Here is a 24,975-nt window from a genome sequence, read left to right on the forward strand (position 1 = left end):
TTTGTGCACAGAGAACAGTAATGAGGTAAATATTATGTATTAATTCTCACCTCAGCTTCCCCGAGGCATTTGTAATTACTCTTGTGCTAGGCCTGGGACAAATATACCAAAATACCAAATGATGAAAGATAAAAAAATATTTCCCGTTTAAAACTGAGTAAAAAGTGTAAAATTTTACCAGTGTTTGGTCAGTTAAAGTGTTTAAAATAAAGTGTTTGGCCCAGGTTGACAGTAGACTGAGATGATGTATCCAGCCTGGAAAAGGATGAGTTCATCACAGCCAGTAGTGGGAAGTACATTAATACAGACCTGGTGACCAGGATGTTGCTTGTTCCAAGGGATGGTTGTGTTCCGGGGGGGGGGGGGGGGGGTTGGGTGGGCTTAGGGAATTTTCCACAGTCCACTCTCAGCCGCTGCATGAGACGCTGGTGAGATTATTTACAGATTATACCCAGATGCTGGCTGGGAGGGTAGGGGGGGAGAGGGACAGACATGCTCTGTCTGGAGTCTGAAAAACAGGGCATCCCGTCCCAGTCCAAAAACTGACAGGAAGCAAAGCGTCTTCGCAGGTGATGGTGTTTGAGGTTGTCCCTGTGGAACTGAGACAGAGTCGGTTCGGAGGGTTGCCATATTGTGCACCGGAAGAGCTCGCTCTTTAATCAGAATCTCATAAATGCTGGACTGAAAATAGAATCGGGCCCATGATATGACGGCTATGTTCCATATTTAATTTAATGTGCTCTGTTTTTGGATTTTAAGAATTTAATACCACTGGTTGGGTAGAGCAAATATGATATTAGATTAAAGTGTCCACACACAGTTGTGATTGGATACTGGTCTCAACCCCCCCTCACCCCCCCAAAACTCCGCCACCTGATCCCTGACTGGAGATATATTTAGCCCTTGTTCACAGTTTAATTGGAGTTATACTGAAAGGTAGGGCAGCTGATGCCTGATGCAGGATCACAGCTGCCCTACCTTTCAGTATAACTCCAATCAGCTGTTAGTGGGAGAAAGCCTGAAGCCCTCCCAGATGTTGTTGTAGCTTTAGCTGACTTTGGGTGACATCATCACTTGGATGACATCACCCTTTGTTGCATGCTTGTTTGCATGCTCAGATGTGAGCTTTGCTGGAGATGAATTTGTTGCGGATTCCGTGAGACATATGGCGTTCATGTGTGACCAGAGAAGATTTTCCCATTCTTCCAGATCTTTCCCCATGTCAGTCTGGATCCACACTCTTTCCCCACCCCAATCTCGTGTTCTGCTCTAATCTATGCAGCGCAGTCGCATACGTACGTACGTGTGTATGAAGAATTGAGACATGTACATGCATGTGGTGTGCGTCTCAGTTCTTCATACAGAGTGTATGCCACATGTATGAGCCTGTGCCTGCCTGCACGTGCGCCTGTTTGTGTCCGTATTTGTGTGCGTGTGCGTGTGCGTGTGTTCGTGTGTGCGTATGTGCGTGTGCTCCACAAATATCTTGGCAGACTGACAGCAGCTCTGTGTCTCTATTCTTATGTAATTTAAGTCCCTCCCAGAGTCTGGCTGTAAGAAACAAAACAAAATGGCTGCCCAGTTCCCAGGCTCCTGGTTGTGCATCCCCCCAGTGAGTCTTGAACGACAGTCTTATAAATAAAGAGGGCGGTCCTCTCCATCTGACGCGCTTGCCTTTTGCCGTTCCCTTTCACAGGCTCAGCGAGCACGCTCACAAGCCACAGAGCTTTCAGTCGTGGAGAAAGTTGTAATTACCTGAGCGCTCAGATGGTAATTTGCTCATTACCCCAGAATTGCACAGTGCTGATTGCTTTGTTTCTCATCACAGGCCTGGCTCATTCCAGCTCGGTGACGGTCGAGTGATGAATCACGTTGTTGTTGTTTTGGTGTTTGCGTCAAGAGATCAGAAAGTCATTGTGCTTAATCTGCATGGATTACGAGGGTAGTCAAATAAACAGTACATAACGGATGGTTACCATGCAGCAGTCAAAATATCTCCACTGTTGAACTTGATGATGATTATGAAGTGTTCGCGGTCAGGTTATATTTATGTTTTAGAAACTTGTTTTAGAGACTTTAGTGGCAAATTTTTTATTAAAATTCAGACTATTTTACTCAACTTTTTTCACTGATTTATGGTGTACATGTCGCAGATGGTACATAACTGATTGAGGACAGTGTAGACCATCTTAAAACCAGAGTATGTTTGATGCACAGTTTGTTTGAAGGTCTGTTTCATTGGGTAGCGACAGCAATCAAATTCTTTCATGTTACTCAATTTTGTAATGGATTGTGTATCAGAACCGGCCCCTTGCCACAATATATATCCTGATACAAGCGTCAGGATATAATTCATTGAATTATCCATGTCCATATTGTGACACAATTCATGATATTCAAATTCTCTGTACAACAATATGGTTATAAAACCAAGCATCTATGTTTTCATTGGCTACATGGGAAGGACCCTTTCACAGAATTGTCTGTGGGTCAGTAGGGGGCATTCTTTCCTCCTGCCTCATAAAAACAACCCACTCTAGCCAGCGGGTTTGCTCTGGCCAACACTGTCTTTCAGGTGATACATTAAGCTGAGGTCCTGACATGCGGAGCTCATTAAAGACCCCTGTGAAACCGTTCAGAGCAGTAGCAGTGTTCACCGACTGACTCTCTGAATACAGCCAGCTAATGACTCCTACACCCCCCAGAACCCCCCCACCCCACCCCTGAACACACTCTTTACGTTTGCTCCCATCCTGTTTCCCAAGGTCAGCACTGCAGCCTAAAATATGCAAGGATTTAAGAGAACAGAGAGTGCTTCTTGGGTGAATAAATTAAGGTTAATGATTGACTGTTGTGACTGCTGAAGAGCCTTGCTCTTTATAGTCAGGAATTGTTGATATTTTCAAATGTATACATGAGTGCTTGTGAACATATTTATTTTGAATAAAGATTGATAAAATAATAATGATAATTGAATTTCTCGGCTGTGTGGTAAATTTCCACAGCTGTACGCAGTACTGTTTGTGCCAGACTGTCTGAACTGCACGTGCGTGTGTGTATTTTTGTTGGGATTTGTTTGTGTGTGACTGTCCGTGGTTTTTTTTTTCTGTGTTTATGTGTATGCTTTTTGCACGTCTTTGTTGGTTTGTGCTTTTAGCAATTCTCTGTGTGTTTGTGTCTTGTGTGTAGATCTATGTCTGTGTTAGTGCAGGCTTGTGTGTGTACGTGCATGTGTGTGTCTGTGTGTCTGTCTGCATGTCTGTATGTGACTGCATGCCTCCGTTTGAGTATGTGTGTACATATGTGCATCTGTGCACGTATGTATGTATATGTCTGCGCTGGCATAGAGTGGATTGTGGCTGGGGGTGGGGGGGGGTCAGAGATAAGCAGCAGCAGTTTAGAGTGGACTGTCCAATCAGACGGCAAGACTAGCCAGGCTGCTGCTTCCCTGCTGCACAGAATGTGTGCGATCACAGGCAGAGATGGTGACGTGGCCGACATGTGGTACAGTGCAGTATATTTCTGAAACGCGCAGATGGAACACAATGACATTGTAAGGTGACATTGTTTCAGCTTGATTCCTCTGCGGTGTCTCACTTGCCAGTGTCATTACGCTTGTTGCTCTCTCTGCCAATTAAGAAAATGAGTAGATTAATAATAAAAAGGGAATGTCTTGACTCGCAGTCAGATCTACGGTAGAGAGCCTAATTTTTTTTGAGGTGAAGTCTTGGTGCACTGTTACGATTTTATTCAGTTTCAATAACATAAGATTGTTTGAATTAGCAATATTTTCTTATTTTTCCAGCCCCGATCTCTGAATGCCTCTTCTGAAGCTCCCTCTGTTTATAGATCCCCCCCTGTACTTGAGGAGAGAAAAAAAATAGCTGTCCCCCCCTCCCTAGTGTGCTCCCTTAGTACGTTCCGGTCTGTGGACATGCTCAGTTTGCGCTGTGATGCTGTTGCTATAGAGCTGAGGGGAGGCAGAGCAGTTATACATGGAGAGAAAGCAGAGAGAGGGAACGGAGGGAGCAGCAGCCGTGCTATGCTCTCTCACTGTGTCCATTCGCTTTGGTATGTCAGCATGTGTGAGTGTTACTGATAAGTGAGAGTGTGTGACTGTGTATCTGTGTGAGTGTGCGTGTGAGACAGGATGCATGTGTGTGTGTGTTAGAGTGTATGTGTGTGTGTGAGTGTGGTAGAGAAAGTGTGTGTGTGTGTGTGTATGTACAGTACATATATGTGTGTGTGTGTGTGTGTGTGTGTGTGTGTTTGTGTATACTACATGTGTATGTGTGTGGGAGAAAGAGGGAGCATGTACTGTATGTTATTGTGTGTGAGAGAAAGGGCACATATAGGTGTTTGTGTGTGTACAGAATGTAAGCGTGCGTATGTGCATGCATGCTTGCATGCGTATGCGAGTTTGCACGTGTGCCTGCGCATACGTGCGAGCGTGTGCTTGGCGGCGCGGAGCGGAATGCGCAGTGCCTCTGCAGTGCCTCTCCTCCGGCTCCCCGTGTGGCGGCTGATTGGACAGGAGAGGGCTGGCAGCGGGATGCGCAGGTGAGGAGGGAGAGCCTGGCGGGGGGGAGCCCGCGGCGGCCCGCCGGTTTCGGCGGGGGGACGAGTGCAGGTCTGGGTGTCCTGCCCTGGCAGGTGGGGGAGGGGAGGCGAGGGGAGGGGGCGGTGGTGCCTCCGTGTCTCCATGCTCCCCTCCTCCCATCCCCTCCCCTCCCCTCTCTGGGGGATGCTGATTTTGTGACTTCCAGCTGCTGATCTCCATGATAATGGTAATGGCTGGGGAAGGTCCCAGCCTGGCCAGGGGGACAGTGCTCTGAGTGGGGGCAGGGTGGTAGAGGCGTCTCAAATTCTCCCCGCCTCTTGGTCTGCTGGGATTTTTAGGCTTTGAGAGGGTGGATCAGGTAGAAGCATTCTTTTTTTTTTTGTTGTAATCGACTGAGGTACTTGGCCATAACTGCAGCTATACTCCCATCATTTATTTTTCTCTCAGTGGTGGCCATTGTTGTTTGATGTGTGTATAATTGCTAATATAATTTGCGTGAAGGCACTGCATCATAAGTATTAGGACTATTCCTTTTTTTGTCTCTGAAATTAATATGTGGGTGATGGGAAGACCTGAAATGTACGTTTTTTTTTTAGCTGAATCAGCATTAGCGTGTCCCGTACCTGCAGAAGCCCTGCAGAGTGTTCTCCTGTCAGGGTGTCGGGGGTATTTTTGAAGGCCGTGTTCTGAGATCTGCCCCTGCGGCTTGATTTAAATGCATTCTCTGAGCTGCCGGGGTGTGGAGCCCCTGTGCCCTCTCCCTGGGTGTTGTGCCTCTCTGTTTAAGAGGCACCGGGGCATCGTTGGCTCCGCGTCTGGGTAATTGGAGTCTTGAGTTATGCCCGATTGTTATGAGGACACGGGTGCTGCACCGGTTTGGACGAGGAGGCCAAGTGTTTTTAAACCACTTTGCACGCAGGGCTCTGATGCGGTCGCAGGCGGGGGGGGGGGGGGCCTTGCTGGCATGTTGCTGCCACTCTGTCTTCTGTTGTTTTACAGCACTATTTCAGCAGTACCCTATAATAGAAAAGCATAGGGGAAAATGCAGGCCTGTGATTGGTCTAAATGGAGCTGCGAAATGTTGTTTCTTGGTTTTTTGGGTCTGGATGCTTCTGGACCATTTTTGTTTTTGTGCTGGTTTTGTATAACTTCTGTTCTTGTTTACTGTTTTTGTATGTGTGTGTGTGTGTGTGTGTGGTGTGGTGTGTGTGTCTGTGCGTGTGTAATGCCTGAACTGTTGCGCTCCGATCACAGTGTCCAGATTCTAGGTTCAGTGTGAAAGGCCCGAGGCCAGTGTTGGTTTGCTGGAGTGAATGTGGGTCAGCTGAGAGAGGCCAGCGTTTTTGGTGTGAAACCGATTTATGATTCAGATTTTCAGGGGTGTGTATTCATCGTTATCGTGGGTCTTCTGTGGAGCTCAGGCCAGGGTAGTGTGACATGCTGTTGTTGTTATTTGCTGTTTTCTTTTGGCAGCAGTTCCTGGCAGTGATTCCTGTCATCAGACTTTGGTGTAGGTAGAGGTTTTCTGTCTGGAATTGTTTTTTTTCTGCAGTCGTTATGTCCTGGAGGCATAGATGAAACACAGCAGCTTCAATGAACTGAAATGCTTAAAAAGGTCTTCGCAGAATACACGTTTTCTCCCATTATATCCCAATTGCGTTTTTCAGTGCCTGAGAGCTGTGTTAACCCCAAACACAGCCTCACTCTAACGTAGCTACGGCTTGCAAAACAGCCTAACTGACGTGTGCCGGAAGCTTCCCTTTCCGATGAACACTTTGCGGTCTAAAATTCGTTTTCGTGGAAAATGCTGCCCTCGCAGGAAGATGTTTGCGGAGAGTGTTGTGAGAATTTTAATGGCGGGGCAGTGTGCTGTACCGTCATGCTGCGCTGGGGCATTCGACTCCATGTTGCTGCGCATCTGGGAACACACAAAGCCCATTAGCGGGGTTACCGAGATTGCGTAGTACATTAACTCTATAGTGTCGTTTAACGTAGGCGGACTCTGTGGGTCGAACTAATAATTCAGGTCACCGGCTCAGACTAATATTGTTAATGCCGCTTAGCGCACGCTAACATAGAACCCCGCTGTCAAATGCATTGATACTCTGTAATGCACATGATGCTGACCGTTGTTCTTTAATCGACCATTACCAGTGCCGCTCTTATGTTTGATTATATTATGAGGAAGCCCATATGAACACATAGGGAAAGATCTCGTGCGTGCCTTTTAAAAGCGTATAAGCTATTGGCTGTGAATGCACTGACTGTACACACCTGGAGCTTGGAATGAAAGTGTTCTGTCTCTAAATATGTTCAGTTTTGAGATATCAGGCTTGAATGGTCAAACCCCATAGCATTGCAGTGTTCTGTTTTGCTACACTGTTACTCGTAACATTTTTTAATGTTGCTATAGCAGTTCAATGTACAGCAAAATGGCATAAACCATTCCCATGTTAACACGCTTTTTGACAAAAATATCAGAACCATAATTCTAAGCTATTTTTGTTTGAAGTACCAGTCGTTCATTTTTTTAAATGAATATTTAAAGGGGTGCCTGAATGTCTAATTGTTTCAGCTCACAAGTTTATGAACAGCTGAGCTAGCGATTTAGGCTAATTTGTCCTACATGAGCTAATTAAGGCTAATTTAAGTGCAAATGTGTGGCTCCCCTAAAGGGACTATGAGAGTCAATGCCGCAAGAAATTTAATATGTAGGCCTATTTGATGATGGTATTTTTCAAATGCCATGATTTAAGGCATTGTTCCCACTGTCAATGTTGCATAAAATTGCCCTTTTCACACTGAGAGCAGCACAGTGGTGGCTGATTTTCTTAGTATTGTTTATCGTTCCTGAATATTAGATACTTGTCCAACAAAAAACACTTTCCCATTAAATGTTAGTCCTGCTTTTCTCTGTATAGTCTCAGTTCACAATGACCTGTTGCAAAGTGGTTATGAGGCTAATTGTTTGAAGGGTTTTTTTTTCTTGTTGTTCTGCAAGGATAAGAACTTTTACAAGATGTTTGTAATCATCATTGTAATTCATAAAATGGGAGTTCAAAATTCTGTATTACAGCACCGAACCTTTGCTGCCACAGTATTGTCCATGGGCTCGCCCCTATTCAGAAAATGCATCAAATTGGGATGTTTCAGTTTCAGCAGTAAGCAGACAGAACTTTGCATCAAGAGTACTGAGCTGGATGTCTGGTGTGTTTCTAAAAATCAGTGGTTTTCACTGAGTTCTCTGTGTTTAGTGAATGGAGGATGTGTAAAACTACACCCTGACCCACATTTATCCTCCTTCTGACGAGCACAGTGACAGACCTCCAGAGAGGCTGCCGGTTCATTGCCCTGTAATTGCTGCACGTTGCTGTCCTATTGACCAGCCACGGGCAGTGAACCAGTTCAGCAAGAAAGCTTGAGAAGAGAATGAATTTTCTTTGTGTGTGTGTGTGTGTGTGTGTATTACAGTGGTGATTTTAAAAAAAGGAACCCTGTTTCGAGTGGGTGCCCGTTCTCTGCTTCACGGCCTTGTGCAAGTAGTGAAAGTTAGGCTGAGCAAATAGCCTAATTGTGTTGGTTGGGCATATTTTAGCCTGGGGTTTTTAACTAGCTGGTAACATAGACAGGCCAAGTAAAGTAGCGTATTTGAATATGCAGGTATGAAGAGCGAGCCTGGTGTACATCTAGGGAGGGATAATCTTTGTTAGGTTCTCCCTGCTACTTGATGACCTCACTTGATGGACCCTTCTTGAACCTTGCTTCCTGATCCTGCTGCGGTCACATGTTAGCAAGGTTCGTGGCTAAATTAATTAAATGAATACATTTTCATGTTCAGACTTTGGCTTTGGAACCGTATTTGGAGGTGACCCAAGCACAACCTACACATGTAGCACGCTGAGTCACAGGACCGGCAGCCTGGCTGAAGGTTCGGTGTGCTGTGAGTGTGGGGGCTCGGTATTTCAGTGTATGCCAGTTCTCTGGTGCCCACATGGTGTGCCAGTGCTGGACTTTTACCAGGGAGAGAGCTTTGCATGCCTTCCTGCAATTTTACGTTTCGCCAAGGTATTGGAATTGACTTGCAGCTGTCCCAGCTACTAAAGGTTGTGTATACTCCAACGATTATGGAGAGAAGAGAATGTGCATACGTGTGTGTGTGTGTGTGTGTGTGTGTGTGTGTGTGTGTGTATGTGTGCAAATGTGCATATGTGCTCTTGTGCGTGTGTGTGTGCGCATGCATGCATATGTATACGTATGTGTGTGTACTCCTGCGTGCGTGTATGTGTGGCTGTGCATGACACAAAGGAATGTGTGGAACTGTCATTTGTAAAATTAACCATTTCAGCTCAGCAGGGTGTGATACTGTGGCAGCTAGCAACTCATTAAACCGTTAATTTACCCTTTGTGATTAATTCATGATTCCTGTATAATGCATTACAAGTCTGTTGAATGTTTAACACAGGGAAGACATAGGCCTAAATTGTAAGGTATCATTCAAAATCACCATCTCAGTCTCAGTGAAGTCATCAGAGAGCCTGTAATATCTGTTTTTTATGTAAGTATGCCTTACCCTCAAATGTGCCAGCCAAGGGCATCTTTAGCTGTCAAATTGTCCTATTTACAGTACGTCTTGCAGGGAGTTAGTTCCTGTGACTCGAACATTGTGTACCTGTGCGGTGGTGGTGAGGGGGTTTGGGAATTGTTTGGCAGGTGCAATTATTTGGCAGAAGATGTTTTGTCATTCACTTAAGTGGATTTTGGATTGGTCTAATTCCCAAGCTCACCACCACACGGACAGAGCCTCTGTCTCCTGCCCACCTGTAGCTTTTTGATTTCAGCATTTCCTCTTGTCATCAGTTGAGCTTTCATCAAGGTCGGGGCTCAATTCCATTTCAGTTCAGGAAACTGAAATTCAGTAAATTAACTGTTTAACATTATGGGAACTTCTTCAATTCCCGAGGACCCATCCTGTTGTTTACTTCCCCAGACATTGATGTTGTCAGGCGGTTTACGGAAGTGTGCTCCTTGTCAGACCTCCAAAAGAAAACAGACTGTTTACTGTGCTGACAGGGAGTCAGCGAGTGTGATAAAGAGACAGTGCTCAGTTGCAAAACATCCAATTGGATCAGCATTATGTAAAACATAGGTTCTCCATAACACAGTGTAATCATGTTTTGTATTGCTGGCAAGCCGATGTCATGGGGAATAAGTTGGTGTCTCAGCTACAAAGGTTAACCCAGTGTGGCATGCTTGCAGAGATAGCGCAAGCTGGATTCATTCTGTCACTGTTTTGTTATGATTGTGTTTTTATTTTATGACTTGGGGTTTTGCCTTGGATGTAAGAACAGAAGTGCAATGGTTCGGGGAGACTCATCAACATGGTCACCTCCGCATCACGCATGACTCCTACGCATGCGCAAAGCCATTTCACCTCTCACATTTCGGACCATTGTATATTGTGTATCATTATTACTGAACACACTGAACAGTAAACTACATCCATTTTAGCCGGGCATTCGTTGACGCTTAACACTGCAAACCTAACCTACATATAGAACTCTAGATATCTGCACCCTGTAGTCACTAGCTTATACTCTACTCTTGTAGCAGGGCACACATTTGTATTTATGCAGGCTACACGAGCTAGAGACACATCCACGTCCACCAAGTTAGATAGTGATCCGTATAGAGCCATACTACTGGCGGAAAGTGGTCTCCTCCTTATATGCATAACTGTTAGCACAGAGGAAAGGTGAAAACACTATTTTGGAGTCCAGTAGTCAAGATAACATTACGTGAATCCTGTCCCAGTAGCCCTGGGTAAGACTACACGTGTTCCTTCGCCACTCAGATACTTCCGCTGTTTGGTTTGGGGCACGGTTTCTTACTGTTGGTGACCTCGCTGTGTCACGTTTTGGTTTCTTACTGTTGGTGACCTCTGTGTGCCGTTTGGTGTCTCTGAAGGGTTTCTTGCAGTGTCTTTGATAAATAGGGCTAACTTGTCGACTCACTTTCAAACTCATTATGTGGGATGGTACTGTAAGTGGGCCAGTTGGCATGTTGGCATTTGAGGGTGTGCGTGACTGCCTGCGCTTTTAAGGCCATAACTCAGGTTAGGAAGTAATGGGCACGTTCTGGGAATTTGCCTGAGATAGCTCTGTCAATCTGGGCCCACTTTCTGACCAGGAACGCATTTTAGCTCGTAATGGAAATGGTAGGATGAGGACCGAGGAAACCTGATCTCAGAAAGCCGATGCTTTGTGAATATGGGCCCTGAAACGCCTCCCACTGCCGTGCTGTTTATCCCACTCCCGGCACATGACTCCTCTTAGTCCTCCTCACTCTTTTGTTGCTACACAAAACCGCGGGACATTGTTATAATTAGAAGCGGGGGGATTTGACGGAGCGTGAGCTGAGTATTTTTAGAGGTGTGGCACACTTCACTATTCACAGCTGAGTGCCACTAGACCTGCTGCCTGCTGCCATTTGAGAAAGAGAAGGTTTATTCCTTTTTAAAAAATAAAAAAAAGTTTCTCTGTGTAAGTGGTGTACTGAACACAAATGCTCTGCGTAAGTTTGACCCTTCCGGCTTTCCGTTTCCGTCTCGTTTCAGATGTTTCACTCGGACTATGGGGACTCCTGCTCCCACGTCATCGCCTCCTTCCCAGAGTTCCGTAACTCAGGTCCCGGTGTCAACTGTCTGAACTAAACCCCCCCCCCCCCCAGCACAGACCTTTTGCAGTCCTGCCCTCACCAGCCCTTACTGCAGAGAGAATGGACAGCCCCCCCAAGCTTTCGGGGGAGACCCTGATTGTGCATCACATCCCCCTGGTGCACTGCCAGGTCCCGGGCCGGCAGTGCTGCGGGTCCTCCAAGCACGCCACGCCCTTCTGCACCCCGGACAACCTGGGCCTGACGCGGACCACCTCGCTGCCCGAGCGGGACGTGGTGTCCCGGGAGGCGCTGGTGTACAGCAGCCTGATCCAGACCTCCAGCAGCAGCTGCTCCAGCGGGAGCGGGGGCGGGGGCGAGGGCGGAGGGATGGAGGGCGCGGGCCGCCGGGGCGGCAGCTTGGTCAGCGACTCCTCCTCCTTCACCTCCAACAACTCGGAGGACCCGCCCCTCCTGCCCCTGGGTCCCAAGGGCCGGGACAAGGGCAACCCGCTCCGGCACAACCCCTTCCTCCTCAACGCCGAGGAGGACGACGAGGAGTACGACGAGGACGATGAAGGAGACAACCTGAACGGCTACCTGGAGGACTCCTCCTTCCACCTCCACGGCAATTCCAACGGCGCCATGGACAACGGGTCGGGGGTGTCACCCTTTCACCTGCACGATGTGGGGTTCCCCCCCGAAGCCTTCCTGATGAGCGGCCGCCGGTCCTGGAGTGCCTTTGGGGGCCTGGCGGGGGGGGCCGGAGGCTGCCCTGGAGGGGGCCCGAATCGGAGCCCTAAAAGCCGCCACCAGGCTGGAAGGCCTGAACCTGCTGGGGCTGGAACGCCAGTGTCGCCATGGCAGCAGCGGCTCCACCCTGTCCATGGACTGCGGGGAGCAGGAGTGGGGCGAGGAGGAGGAGGACGAGGAGGACGACGAAGAGGAGGAGGACGACGAGGTCCCCCCCAGGGGCAGCCAGCGCGGCCAGACGTGCAGCTGCGGCTCCAGCTGCGACTTTGCCCCGCCCTCCTCCTCCCGCCGCCGCTGCTGCTGCTGCAGCCTTCCCGAGCCTTTTCCGGAAGCTTTCCCCGAGGGCCCGACGGGCTACGGCAGCGACTCCTCCTGCAACAGCTCCGACGGCGTGCTGGTCAACTTCAGCGCCATCTACAACAAGATGAACAACGCCGTGCCCGCCAAGCCGCCCAACCTCAACAGCTCCGCCGAGCAGTCCTGCAATTCCTCCTCCCCCGAGCCGGGGGGCGCCTTCTACCTGGACCTTCACGTCTCGCCGACCGATCTCCGGGCCGTCGCCGGGGCCTCTCCCCGGGAGGGCGGCCCCTGCCCCTCCTCCTGCGCCTGCCAGACCCCCGAGGCCCTGGACGCCAACTGCAACTCGTACCACGTGCCCTGCGAGGCGGCGGAGCTGGCCGCCTGCATGCAGAGCCAGGCCCGGCTGGCCGCCGCCACGCAGAACTACTACAAGCTGGTGACCTGCGACCTCTCGTCCCAGTCCTCGCCCAGCCCCCCCGGCTCCTCCATCGGCAGCTGCTCCGAGGAGCAGGACCGGGGGGGCAGCCCCACCCAGGCCACCGAGTACTACCTCTTCAGGCAGCCCCAGGAGCAGGAGGGCGAGGAGGCCGTCCAAGAGGACCTGTCCCAGGTACGAGGGGGAAAGATGAGGGCTTATTCGGGTTTTTAGGGGTGTTATAGCGATTTGGTCCTTTTCGACTATGCTGAATTTGCATAATAGGGGGTCTTCTGGGTGGTTCATCCTCAGGCGCTGTTGAGGGGTGGGCCTCATGGTCCAGGGTCAAATTCCTGCCATGCCAGGGCCAACTGTGGCCTAATTACATCAGTTTAAAAGCATTTTGGTTCATCTCAATTTACATTTGTTTCGTATTCTGAGTTTCCAGACCTGCAGATACAGCATAGATACAGCATACAGCATTTATCTTTTCCAAAATTGGTTTAAGAATGTGAAAGTATATGAAAGGACAGAAATTAGTTACAGATGGAATAGAAAAACTCATTTACTATGAGACTTGCAAGGACTTTGAAGTTATGTAATCTGTATGTGTTCAGGGTTTATATTTTCATTCTTATGCATTATTCATTTGCATTAGTGCTTCAGTGATGTTGAATTAGGCTAATTTGGGAATGTTATAATGTTATAATTAGGCTAATTTGGGAAATTATATTTCTCCTGTACTGGATGTTGCTTTGGACGGGAGCCTCTGCTGAATGACTGTAATGTAATGTATGGGAGAAATGAGATGTGACGGGGAGTAGGAGAGGGCGGGGTTATGAGTGAGTGATGGTTTGGCCTGGTCGTAACTCAGAACCCGTCCTGCCATCTTTCCTCCATACAGGACCAGGAGGATGATGAGGGGACACAGAGAGGAGGCTCGGACCCCTCCCAGAACAGGATCGAGGGGCAGCTGTACGTCAACGTGTCGCCGCCGCCGCCGAGCGGCAGGGATGGGCGGGATGTGGGCGGGGCCACGGGCCGCCCCCGCTCCCGCAGCTACGACCGCACCCTGGACCGGCCCCCTTCCCCCTCCGCGGGCTCCCTGGAGCGGATGCTGAGCTGCCCCGTCCACCTCAGCCTCGGCTCCGCCCGCTCCCCGCCCCCGACGCCGCCCCGCGTCACCTCCTTCGCCGAGATCGCCCGGAGCAAGAGGCGGAGCGGGGGAGGCGGGGGGTGCGGCGGCGGCGGCTCCCCCTCCCTGAGGGCCAGCGCGGAGGCCACGCCCGCCTCCTCCCACTCACTGTCCTCCCACGAGCACAGCCCCGCCCCTGAGCTGCCCCACCTGAGGGAGAGCCACAGCCTGCCCCCCATGCCCCTCTGCTGCGGCCAGGACGGGGGCGCGCGGGAGTCCGCGGGGCGGGAGCTGCGCACCAGAGCTGAAGGTGAGAGGAGGGCGCCCCTCACCTGTCTGAACAGGAGGCATGGAGGCGCTGGCGGTAACACACTGTGCCCTGCAGGGGCGTGTAATCTTATCCCAAAAGGGCCGGTGTGGGCACGGGTCTTTATTTTAGCCCAGCACCTGATTTAAGTGATTAACTAATCGTGGTGTTCAGTCCAGGCGTTGATAAGTAGAATCAGGTTTCTTAGTGCTAAAAGAAAAACCTGCACCCACGCTGGCCCTTTTGGGATAAGATTCGACACCCCTGGTACATTGGGGGGTCCTAGCCACACCTAGTTTTTTTTTTTGGTACCCCCAAATTAGAAGTTTGGCCGTCCCTGCCATCACCAAAGCATGGTTAAGGGAAAGAAGAACGGTGAAGTTGTGCACAGAGAAAGTGTTTGGGCATTTCACATTTTTGTGATGGATTTCTACGCATTTGCATGGTATCCGTCAGAATACTTCGGACAAGTACGCAAAGAGAATAAGTATACAACGCATGTAATGAACAAAGTTTCCTTATGTAGCAGCAATTCGTCATGCCATTCACGCTGGCGACGTCTTGGCAAACCCTTAGCCTGTGCGTCTCTCTTCGGCCTTCCTTTAATTTCCAGCGGAACAGCCCGGGCCGTCAGAAACGAGAGGGTCCTGCAGGAATTTTTTTCCGGACTGTTCCTGCTGTTCCACATTCCGGTGGGGTTAATGGGCCCAGTGGCTGAGGGAACGGGACGTTCTGGCCGGAAACACAGACGCACACAGGCACACACACACACACACACACACACACACACACACACACACACGTGACACGGCAGGCATTACATAACATCTGAAATTTGTCATGCTTGTATGCATGTAGGAATGTGTGGTGTGTGTTTGTTGTTTGTCGTTTGTTCGTATGTATATGTAACTGTAATCCACGCGGCTGTACGAAGACAACTCATGATGGATAAAAGATTCATAAGTGAAGTACTGATAGTCTCTCTCTTCTCCCTTATCCTCCCATCCTCTCTCCTCTCCTCCCTTATCCTCCCATCCTCTCTCCTCTCCTCCCTTATCCTCCCATCCTCTCTCCCCTCTTTCTCCTCCCGCTCCCGCTGTCCTGTCCAGGCGGCTCTTGTTCCTCGGGCGATGTGGTGCGGTACAGTAAGGACCAGCGGCCCACCACCCTGCCCATCCAGCCCTTCACCCTGCAGCACCAGGTGGGCAAGGCCCAGAGCAAACCGCTCCGCCCCCTGCTCAGCGAGTACGTCAGCCAGATGTACAGCCGTCCCACGGGCCAGCCCGCCCCCGACTCGGCCCGCCCCTCCCCGCTGGGCAGCTACTCCCCCGTCTGCCTGCAGGGGGCGGCCAGCTCGGGCACCTGCTCCACCTGCACCCCGCCCAGCCCCGAACCGGGCCGCGGCAGGCCCCAGCCCCCCCGCAGCCTCTCCTGCCCCCTGCAGGCCAGCCTTCTCCCTGCGCGGGCCTCGCCCAGCCCCGCGCCTGGGCCCGCCCCCGCCCTAGAGCCCCGCCCCAAGCAGGTCCGCCCGCCTCACACCCCGCCCCCAGCCCCCCTGAAGAAGGAGCTGCCGCCCCCGGCCGTGCTCCCGCCCATTTCCGCCCACTGCCTGCACCACAAGCCGCTGCCCAGCCTGCTGGCCCCGCCCACCGCCACCTTCAGCCCCCTGGTGCAGCTGGAGCCAGCCGCCGCGCTCAGCTGTACTGGACTCCGGGCCCTCAATGGTAGGTGTCTGACAGCATGCCTGATAGCTCAGGTCAACTCAACCCATGTTTGATTTATTGGGAAAAAAAACTGTATTGCATAAAAATAACAATGGCAATGAGAAATAATACAAGACTTTACAATTACAATAACTAATTTTGATTATAATGGGAAACTCAAAACAGTCTATATACCCACACACACACACACATACACATACACACAGGCATATTTCTCTTATTAAAATCCTGGATGGCACACTGTGTTTGACTAAGTGCCCCTTTCTCCTCTCTTTTGTCTCCTCTACCTGTCTCGCACTCCTCCACTGCTCATTCTGTTCATCATCTCTTCATCGAATCTGTGCTTCTGTGTCCTTCGCTCCGCAGCGCACCACCTCTCTCCTCAGGCCCTGAAATGGCGGGAGTACCGTCGGCGGAACCCGCTGGGCGTGGAGAAGACCCCGCTGGGCGCTGAGAGGACCCCGCTGGGCGTGGAGAGGACCCCACTGGGCGTGGAGAGGACCCCGCTGGGCACTGAGAGGACCCCGCTGGGTGTTGAGAGGACCCCGCTCTCTGGCAGTCTGGACACCAGGAGAGGCGCCGAAAGCAGGCTCTCCCGCCGCAATGTGTTCGACTTCCCAGCAGCCACCAGTCACGCTCACGCCCGGCCAAATGGTACAGATTCTCACACAGACTGTGTGTGTGTGTGTGCGTGTGCCTGTGTGTGTGTGTGTGTGTGTGTGTGTGTGTGTGTGTGCGTGTGTGCGCGCATGTATGTGTGTGTATGACTGCATGTGAGTTATACTTCATTAATCTCTAAAAAGTCCAAGTCATGTTGCAAGAATAGTTGTAATTCTGTGTGTGTGTGAGCTATGGCAATGTTAAAATATCCAGATTGATTTGCCTTGTTTGAATTAAAGTTGCTTCAGCTGGACAAATGGAGCTCCAGTGACCAGGCTGAGACCGAGCCTCACTTTATATATTTTATCTGCCCTCAGTCTCGAGTGGGAAGGCCGGGCAGCATTACTACAGCGACTTCTTCCCCGACCACTTCTCCCTGACCGAAAAGCCGCCGGAGGAGTTCTGCCTCTCCCCTGACGCCACCTCGGAGTCCATCTCCATCAACCTGGCGCAGAAGAGAGGTGAGGCCAAGCTTCCTGGGCGGGGCGTCCGAGGGCGGGGCATGTGGGGGGCGGGGCCCTCGCAGTGTGGCCTGTAGACTGCAGTGGGGTGTCTGGAGGTGGGCCCTCAAGAAGAGGTGGGGCCGCCCTTCTCCTCCAAGGTGGCCTACGTGCACAAAGCTTCGTTCTAGTGTCTGGGAAATGAGGTTTTGTAAACCCCCGCAACAGTGGGTGGAGCTATGAGGAGCTGTCAATCACTGACTTGTTTGAACCAGAGTTTTGCGCTCCACAGTAAAACGCAATGATTGGCTCCAAATGTTGAGTCCCTGGTAGGGATGTGTGTGTCTGTCTGATACCTCGGGTGTGAGTAGACTATGAAGCAGCAGGTCTGAGGGGAAAATGGCTTCCTCAGCGAGACCTACGCACTGCTTATGTCAGCTAGGATGTCACAAAGATGAGTCAAAGTGGCGGATTTAGTCCGGTCAGTGTTGGTATATTATTTAGGGATGCAGTGCAGATTAACAGGGACATAACTCGAATTCACACCAAGGAAAATCAATTCAAACAAGGTTAACAAGTCAAATTTGAAATCAACAAGTTCGCTGAGCAGAAAAAATCATTTGAAAAAAAGTTATTGAGTGTTGGGTTCTCTGGGGTGGATGACACTCTTCTCTCACTCACTGAATGATGAGCCTTCTCCCTGGAAAAGCAGAAGATCCGTTAATGAGGTGTTTTGTTCGCATTAGTCTGCTGTGGTACGTGATACAGAGACAGGCGGGAGAAGAAGACGCATGATGGCGCAGTGTCTTCTCTACCCAGGGGGGAAGGGGCTTCCTTTCAAACGTGACCTACTTTAGTTTCTCCTGGCATGCGATTGGTTGAATTACTGCGGGGGGTCTCTCGGGGAAAAAGGCCTTACCTCACAGTGCAGGAGCAGTGTGTGTGTGTGTGTGTGTGTGTGTGAGAGAGAGAGAGAGAGAGAGAGAGAGAGAGAGAGAGAGAGAGAGAGAGAGAGAGAGAGAGAGATATAGAGATAGAGGAGCATGCACGTGTGTCTCTGCTGTTTATACAGGCATTATGTAGGCCACGGTGTGATTAAATATTCTGCTTATACTGTGGCTGTTTGTTTTTTCTTTTTCCTTTTTCTTTGTACTGTTTCATTGATAAAACAGAATAAGAAAGCATTAAATCATGAAGGTCAGTTGGTTTAAAATCTCCAGTGAAATTAGTGTCTGAGAACTTAAACAAACAGTGGATAATTTTGCAGAGTGTGAATAAACAGCTTGCGGTCATAATTTAGACTGAGCAAAACTGGTGATGTCATATTTTCAGGAGCATCCTGTTCACACATCATTAATTAGGCTTGTAACATTCCTAAAATACCTAATTGTTCGTTGTCCCACTAACACTGATGAATTAATGAGGGATGCCATTATTTCATGCATGAAGAGATTTTGATGCAGCAGTTAGGGTTAGAGAATGAAGGCTTGAGGACTCACCAAGATGAAAACATGGCTGTGTATTATAATGGTTAGGCTGCTGGACTTGTAACATGAGGATTGCTGGTTCAAATCTCGGGGGAGTGTGGGGCTCTGCTGTAGAACAGTGCAGTAAACGCTGCTGTAGTGCTTAGCCTAAATTTCTTTTGTGTACATCAGCTGTATGAACGCCCTCAGCCAGGATATGACCTCAGCTGAAGAAGGACATCTGCTGAGCAAATGAACAATGATTTTTTATTATTATTAAGAGCATTCCTTAAATGGAGATTCCAGGTGAGCTTCTGAGGAGAATTTTACCTGTATTTAACCAGCTGGAAAGACTGAGAAATCATTTCTCATTACCGTAAAATATGCCTTCAGAGACTCTCCTACTGACCATGTAAGGAATGCTCTTGATATCTTTATTCATTTGCTTACTAGAAACCGTTCTCCTGTACAACTTACATGGCCTATGTGTTTACATACTCCACATTCATCGTTAGTCCATCGTTAGCATGGACATTGATTGAGGAATGAGGAAATGAGCCTAACTGGGTATCTTGTGTCTGTCTTCTCTCAGGTCTGGTGAAAGCCATCAACACTTCGGTGGACCTGATCGTGGCTCATTTCGGCACCAGCCGGGACCCTGGCGTGAAGGTGCGGCTGATTTGGCAGCAAACCCAACATTTTTACTCCGGGATTAAAATAACAGGAAAGGGCCCTGTATATCTCTGAGGAATCTGAGGAAATTTACCGCTTATCCGTTGGCCTTGTGAAGGCCATCTTCACCCTCCCCACACTGCCCTTCCCCCCGAGTTTCCTTTTTGACAGAGAAGCCTTCCTGAGTCCTTGAAGCATTTTGACATAGATGGTTACACCCTATATGTAATTGATAAAAATAATTTGAAGTATTAAGAAGAACCTCATGCGCCACTGAACGACATGTTCTCTCTTTTCTCTTTTCTGTCAGGCTAAACTAGGCAACAGCTCCATCAGTCCCAACGTGGGGCACCTTATCCTGAAGTACCTGTGCCCCGCCATCCGGGATGTCCTGCAGGATGGCCTGCGGCCCTATGTGCTGGACCTGATAATCGGGCAGCGCCAGAACCAGCCCTGGAGCGTGGTGGAGGCCTCTACGCAGCTGGGTCAGTAACGGTCAACAGAGGAAACGCAAGCTGTGCTTGACTAATCTCTAGCAGTGAGCTTAAGGAGGTCTGGTCAAAGTATGTTTCCCTGACAGGGGAATGTTGACTGAACTTCAAAATAAGGATAAACTGGCAAAACCACATAGTGACGGGGAGGGGCACTTCGCCCTCCTAGATCCCACCCCTCAGAGAATATATCAGATTCCAAACTGTGGTAAATTATGAGGTAAAAAAGTTAGTTTTAGGACACGTTACCACCATTCCCTGTCAGGGAATCTCCGCTTGTCAGCTGTGCCTGAGGTGCAGCAGAGAATCTTGGGAGTTGTAGTCCAGTAGCAATGACCCTTCCTTTTTTCCCTCTCCAGGCCCGTCCACACGTGTGCTCCACAGCCTCTTCTGCAAGGTGAGCCAGTATTCGGAGCTCACCAGCCACAGCATGAGGCTGAACGCCTTCATCTTCGGCCTGCTGAAGTGAGTCCCCTTCTCTTCTGTTTTCCTCCCACTCTTCACATTTTAAAGATGGTTTTATACTTTATGTAAAACACAGATGCCAAGCTAAATCTGTTATGTTGACTTTAGCCCTCAGGGAGCTACGGGGCGCGCAGGTGTTCAATGATGACAGCTCTTAATTGATTAGTTATAGCAGTTGATTGTGCAGTCAACTACCCTGGTCTCTTGGGTCTGAATTTGTAGCTGATTTTAAGGTAAAAACAAAATCCAGCATCTCCAAGAGCAACAGTTAATACATTGCACTACAGTGGCAGTTATTGGATTTTTCTCTTTGTTCACACTGATGGCACTAGTGTGTTTTACCTAGTGCTTTAGCACTAGTGTTAGAGACACATCATCATATAGAGACACATCAGCTTGTCTGAGGGTCTGCCTTCCTAGTCGGGCAAACATTGGTTTGTTTGGTGAATGGAAATCCAGAACTACTTCCAAGCTCCTTCTTCCTCCATTAATGCTAAAAATAGTATATGCTTAGCACTATTGTGTGAATCTGCCAACCGATGAATAGATGATCCTTCCAAGAGATTTTAACCAGGAGGAAATGTGTATTTTTGGAGAGATGGAGCGTAACAGGTGTGGCTGTTTTTTTTAATAGAAGACAGGCAAGGCCACAGGAGATCTCTCTACAGAGCTGAAGTGTTGCTGCTTTAGACAGAAAAGGATGGTTTTCAAATTCCAGCAGATTTGATATTAATACCCAAGTAAAGAAAAATTTTATGTGAACTTTTCATGGAGCTCCCTATTTAGGTTTTCATGTTAGATTTGTATATCCTTTTTGTTTAGTAGTATTCTAAAATTTTCTTTTTCAATTTTGTTGATGCGTAGATAATATCTAGTATGTAATGTGAAGGTCCAGAGCTGAAGCTTCTCTTATTAGATCTGAAATGTTTCTGCATCACAAACACTACCACAGTGCCCCACAGGCAGCTCTTTGAACCTCTCATTTCCTGAGATGAGAAATCTCTGGCCCCTTGTAGGATTTGAGGCAGTTGCCACGCACATAGGACATACATCTAAATGGAAAGGCATACCCAGGGTCTGTGTGGCAGGAAGGTATGCACAGGAACCTAACTTGACAGTCGTCTGGATAAGCAGTTGAGACTCCATGTCCTGTTTGAGCGGTTGCTGGTTCAGATCCCACAAGCTTTTTTGCAGAGCTTTGAAAAAGATATTTACGTGTTGCTGTGCTCTAGGGAAATTCCTTTCTGCACAAGCGAGTTCCAGAATACCTCGTTTGCGTGAACAAAGACAGCCATAGCTCAGTCATACTGACAACGGCATAACAACGAAATTGATCTTGGCAGTGCTTCCCATTTCCGTCAGCGGCGTCCCATTAATGTCATCTAGAGGCAGTCATTAGCTACTCCCCTGCCAGGCTAAATGGCATCTCTGGTTACTGTAACCATGGTAGTGTAGGGGCCTGGGCCAGATAAGGAAAAGTCCCTCATTGGCTGAGCATGCCTTTAACTCCAGAATCAGCACGTCAGTCATCAGCAATAAGGTCATACATGATTAGTTCATAAATATTTTAGATCAACACTATGTAAATGCATTTTATGATATTATTATTACTATTATCTTTAATAGGCATTCATGTGGGCTGTACATAGTATAAATGCAGGCTCATGTATTTGTCTCCTGTATGTCTTTCAGCTTACGGTCATTAGAGTTCTGGTTCAATCACCTGAACACTCATGAAGGTAAGAGAGCACAAATGGCTCCTTTTTTTGGAAGTGTACCAAATCATGCTTGTGGATTTTAATAGGTTAATTAGCTTCATATGATAATTACCTTGCTTCTTTAAAAAAATTCAAGTCATTCAGATATCCACAAAGATATGCAATGTACATATTGCTGAAAAAGTATTATTGAAGATAACACAGGGAAGTTCACACTTGCTTCCATTGTGGGTCTCAGTGTAGACTAGGCAGGCATGCTTCACATGTGTTTGTTTAGTATTTCACCTCCTTGATGTGAAAACCCCCTTTTTATATTAACCTTTTACAGTCTACTGTGCTCATAAATTTGCTCAGTGTCATAGCTCTAAAAACAAGTGTTCCTCCATTCAGTTTACATGACAGAGGACCATAACATGCAGTGCAGCACCGACACATAAGTTCACATATACATACTGTTATGTGTATCAGAATGTGCATTGCATTGATTTAGCATTCAGAGCACATCTGTGATTTGATGTGTAACGCTGCTCCTCTCCTGCTCTTCTCTTCCGTTCTGCAGACATCATAGCGGCTCACTACCAGCCCTGGGGCTTCCTGTCTCTGTCCCAGGGGGCCTGCCAGCCACTCCTGGAGGAGCTGCTCCTGCTCCTGCAGCCCCTGTCCCTGCTGCCCTTCGACCTGGACCTGCTGTTCGAGCCCCACCTCCTGCAGGAGGGCCAGGAGCACCTGCGCCGCAAGGAGCAGCTCTGCTCCGCCGGCCAGGGCCTGGAACATTCCATACGCTCCACTTTCCAGCTGATGAGAGGCTGGGGCGCGGCGGGGGCGGAGCCCAGAAGAGACGGGGCGGAGTCTAGGGCAGAGGGGGCAGGGTCAGAGAGGGAGAAAACAGAACCGAGAAGAGAGGGGACGTGGCCTAGGGTGGGAGGGGCGGAGCCTAAGATGGAGGGGGCGGACTCTAAGAGAGGCAGAGCGGAAGCGAGGCAAGAAGGGACGTGGTCTAGGATGGGAGGGGCGGAGCCTAAGATGGAGGGGGCAGGGTCTAAGAGAGAGAAAGCAGAATTGAGGCAAAAGGGGCTGTGCTCTAGGAGGGAAGAGGCGGGGCCCAGGAGAGACGGGATGGATGAGCAGATGGGAAATTTGGGGCTGAGGAAAGCGAGGGCGGGGCTGAAGAGGGCTGAGCCACAGAGGGAGGGCAACAGTAGGTCGACAGAGATGGAGCTCTGGAGAGACTGTGGGGGGAGCAGGAGCACACCAAGGGTGAAGGGGGTAGGGGAAGAGTCTGGGCAGGAGCAGGAGGAGACTGAGAGGAGGAGGGAGAGGGACGTTTTCGGGGACGGCCTCAGGCGGAGGGACAGGCAGGCCGGATGGTGGTACCAGCTCATGCAGAGCTCCCAGGTGTACATAGACGCCTCCACCGAGGGGTCAAAGTTCGTCAAGTGGGAGAAGAGGAAGAGGCCGACGGGCGAGTCGCCCGGAGCCGGCCGCCGACCGACCCGGCCTCCGCCGAGGGAGGGCGTGGTGGAGGGGGCGGAGGCCGGCCAAGAGGGGGAGGGGCCGAAGACGGTGGGGGCGACAGGGCCCAGGAGCGGCGCCCGAGGGAAGCCCAAGCCCTCGTGGATGGGCAGCCCGCCCGAGTCTGTGCTCAGCGAGCTGAAGAGGAGCAGAGAGAAGGAGGCGGAGACGACGGAGGGAGAGCCAGCGGAGGCGCGGGGGGAGCCCACGCAGAGCATGCGCTGGGGAAGGCTGTTTGGAGCCGGAGTGGGCCCCTCCACCCGGTCCCAGGCCAGGTCAGGAGCTCCTCCTAAACTTCACCTGTGTTCCCCAAACTGTGACTTTCCGTCGACTTTCTACTGCCATGCACATCGTTGGAATCAAACAGTTCACATTTAACGAGTATAAGTTACAGTGCATGTGCATTTTATTCCATATTTTAACTTTTTGTAAGGCAACATTTAATTAGGGTCACAGAAGGTGTACTTTCTCCGTTAATTGGTTGTGGGCTCTGAGTTGTTCTAATATAGATTAGCATGCAGCCACCAAACATCATTGCAGTCTCTTGATCACATAAATTAAAACTAAATGAAGTTTCCCTGCTGTGCTTGTGTGGCTCAGACTACCATCAGGTTGGCTGAGTTTGGACAGATCGGTGCTGGACTTCGTGGCTCAAACGGTGGGGGCGGGGAGACATCCGTTCCTGACCCCGCCCTCTCAGAGCCAGGCTCCACCCCCAGCATTGCAACCGCAAGCACACGCCACCCAGCAAAAAGTGCCAAGGTAACATGAACAGGACTGCTGCTTACATGGCTGAGCTACATAACGGGTTCAGTAACAAACCAGGTAGTTAGCATCGAGGCTTCTGCTTCATAGCAGGAGGCTCCAGTGGGTAGCAGGAATTCCCAGGGGGTGTATCACTGTCCACTGCTACAGTGTTCAGAGAGAATAATACAAAAATACATCAAACTGCTATGTTTCAGCTTTATGGTGGAGAAAGAATTGGGTTAATTAAGAACACAGAGCTGAGAATTTGGTGGGTTTATGGAATCCTTGGTTATGTTTAAACACCATGTGTGGCGAGTTCTGTATATCAGAAGTGCTCAAGCAGAAATATAAATATTATTGTACATGTATATTATTCTATAATATATAATAATTCTCTCCCTGCCTCCTCCCTCTTTTCCACTTTGTCTCCCTTCCTTCTCTCTTCGTTCTGTCCCACTTTTTGTCTCTCTCCTACGCTCTTCTCTCTCCTCCTCCCTTTCTGCTCTCTCTCTCTCTCTCTCTCACAGGGAGGTGCGGGCTCTATGCCACCACATTGCCACCCATCCTGGGCATTTAAGCTTCAGCAGGGGGGACGTCCTGCAGGTGCTGAGCCGCGCCCAGCCGGACTGGCTCCTTTGTGCCAGGGGGGGCGCTGAGGGCCTGGTGCCCGTCGTCTACGTCACCCTCAGTGAGGAGCCCCCGGCACCTCCGGGGCCACACTGATCCTGGAACATCGGCTACAAGAAACCGCCGAGACTTAACACGCCCTGTAGGTAGCTGGTGCCCTCAAGCACTGACCCCAGGTCAGTTATGGATTTTTGCACAGAATCTGTGGGGGTTGTGATTAGGGATGTGGGCAGTTGACCCTGGATCAGGAGTTGAGGACACAGTCTACTCGGAATGAAAACACGCCCACGCACACACACACACACACACATACACACGCACACACACACAC

The 24,975-nt window shown here is 49.7% G+C and overlaps 1 protein-coding gene across 1 annotated transcript in view; it reads left to right on the plus strand.

Annotated features, from left to right (window-relative positions):
- The window catches only part of LOC118213038 (iporin-like), a 37,020-nt gene extending 12,280 nt beyond the window's left edge, over nt 1–24,740 (plus strand). The window contains 13 exon segments of the mRNA XM_035391640.1: nt 11,175–11,962; nt 11,964–12,875; nt 13,585–14,125; nt 15,232–15,846; nt 16,213–16,500; nt 16,824–16,967; nt 19,005–19,081; nt 19,395–19,569; nt 19,935–20,040; nt 21,733–21,779; nt 22,318–23,545; nt 23,871–24,032; nt 24,545–24,740. Coding sequence (XP_035247531.1) covers nt 11,336–11,962; nt 11,964–12,875; nt 13,585–14,125; nt 15,232–15,846; nt 16,213–16,500; nt 16,824–16,967; nt 19,005–19,081; nt 19,395–19,569; nt 19,935–20,040; nt 21,733–21,779; nt 22,318–23,545; nt 23,871–24,032; nt 24,545–24,740 — 5,118 coding nt within the window. The 5' untranslated portion in view covers nt 11,175–11,335.
- Nucleotides 24,741–24,975: the final 235 nt, after the last annotated feature.

Source organism: Anguilla anguilla, chromosome 14 (genome assembly GCF_013347855.1).
Source record: "Anguilla anguilla isolate fAngAng1 chromosome 14, fAngAng1.pri, whole genome shotgun sequence".
NCBI lineage: Eukaryota > Metazoa > Chordata > Actinopteri > Anguilliformes > Anguillidae > Anguilla > Anguilla anguilla.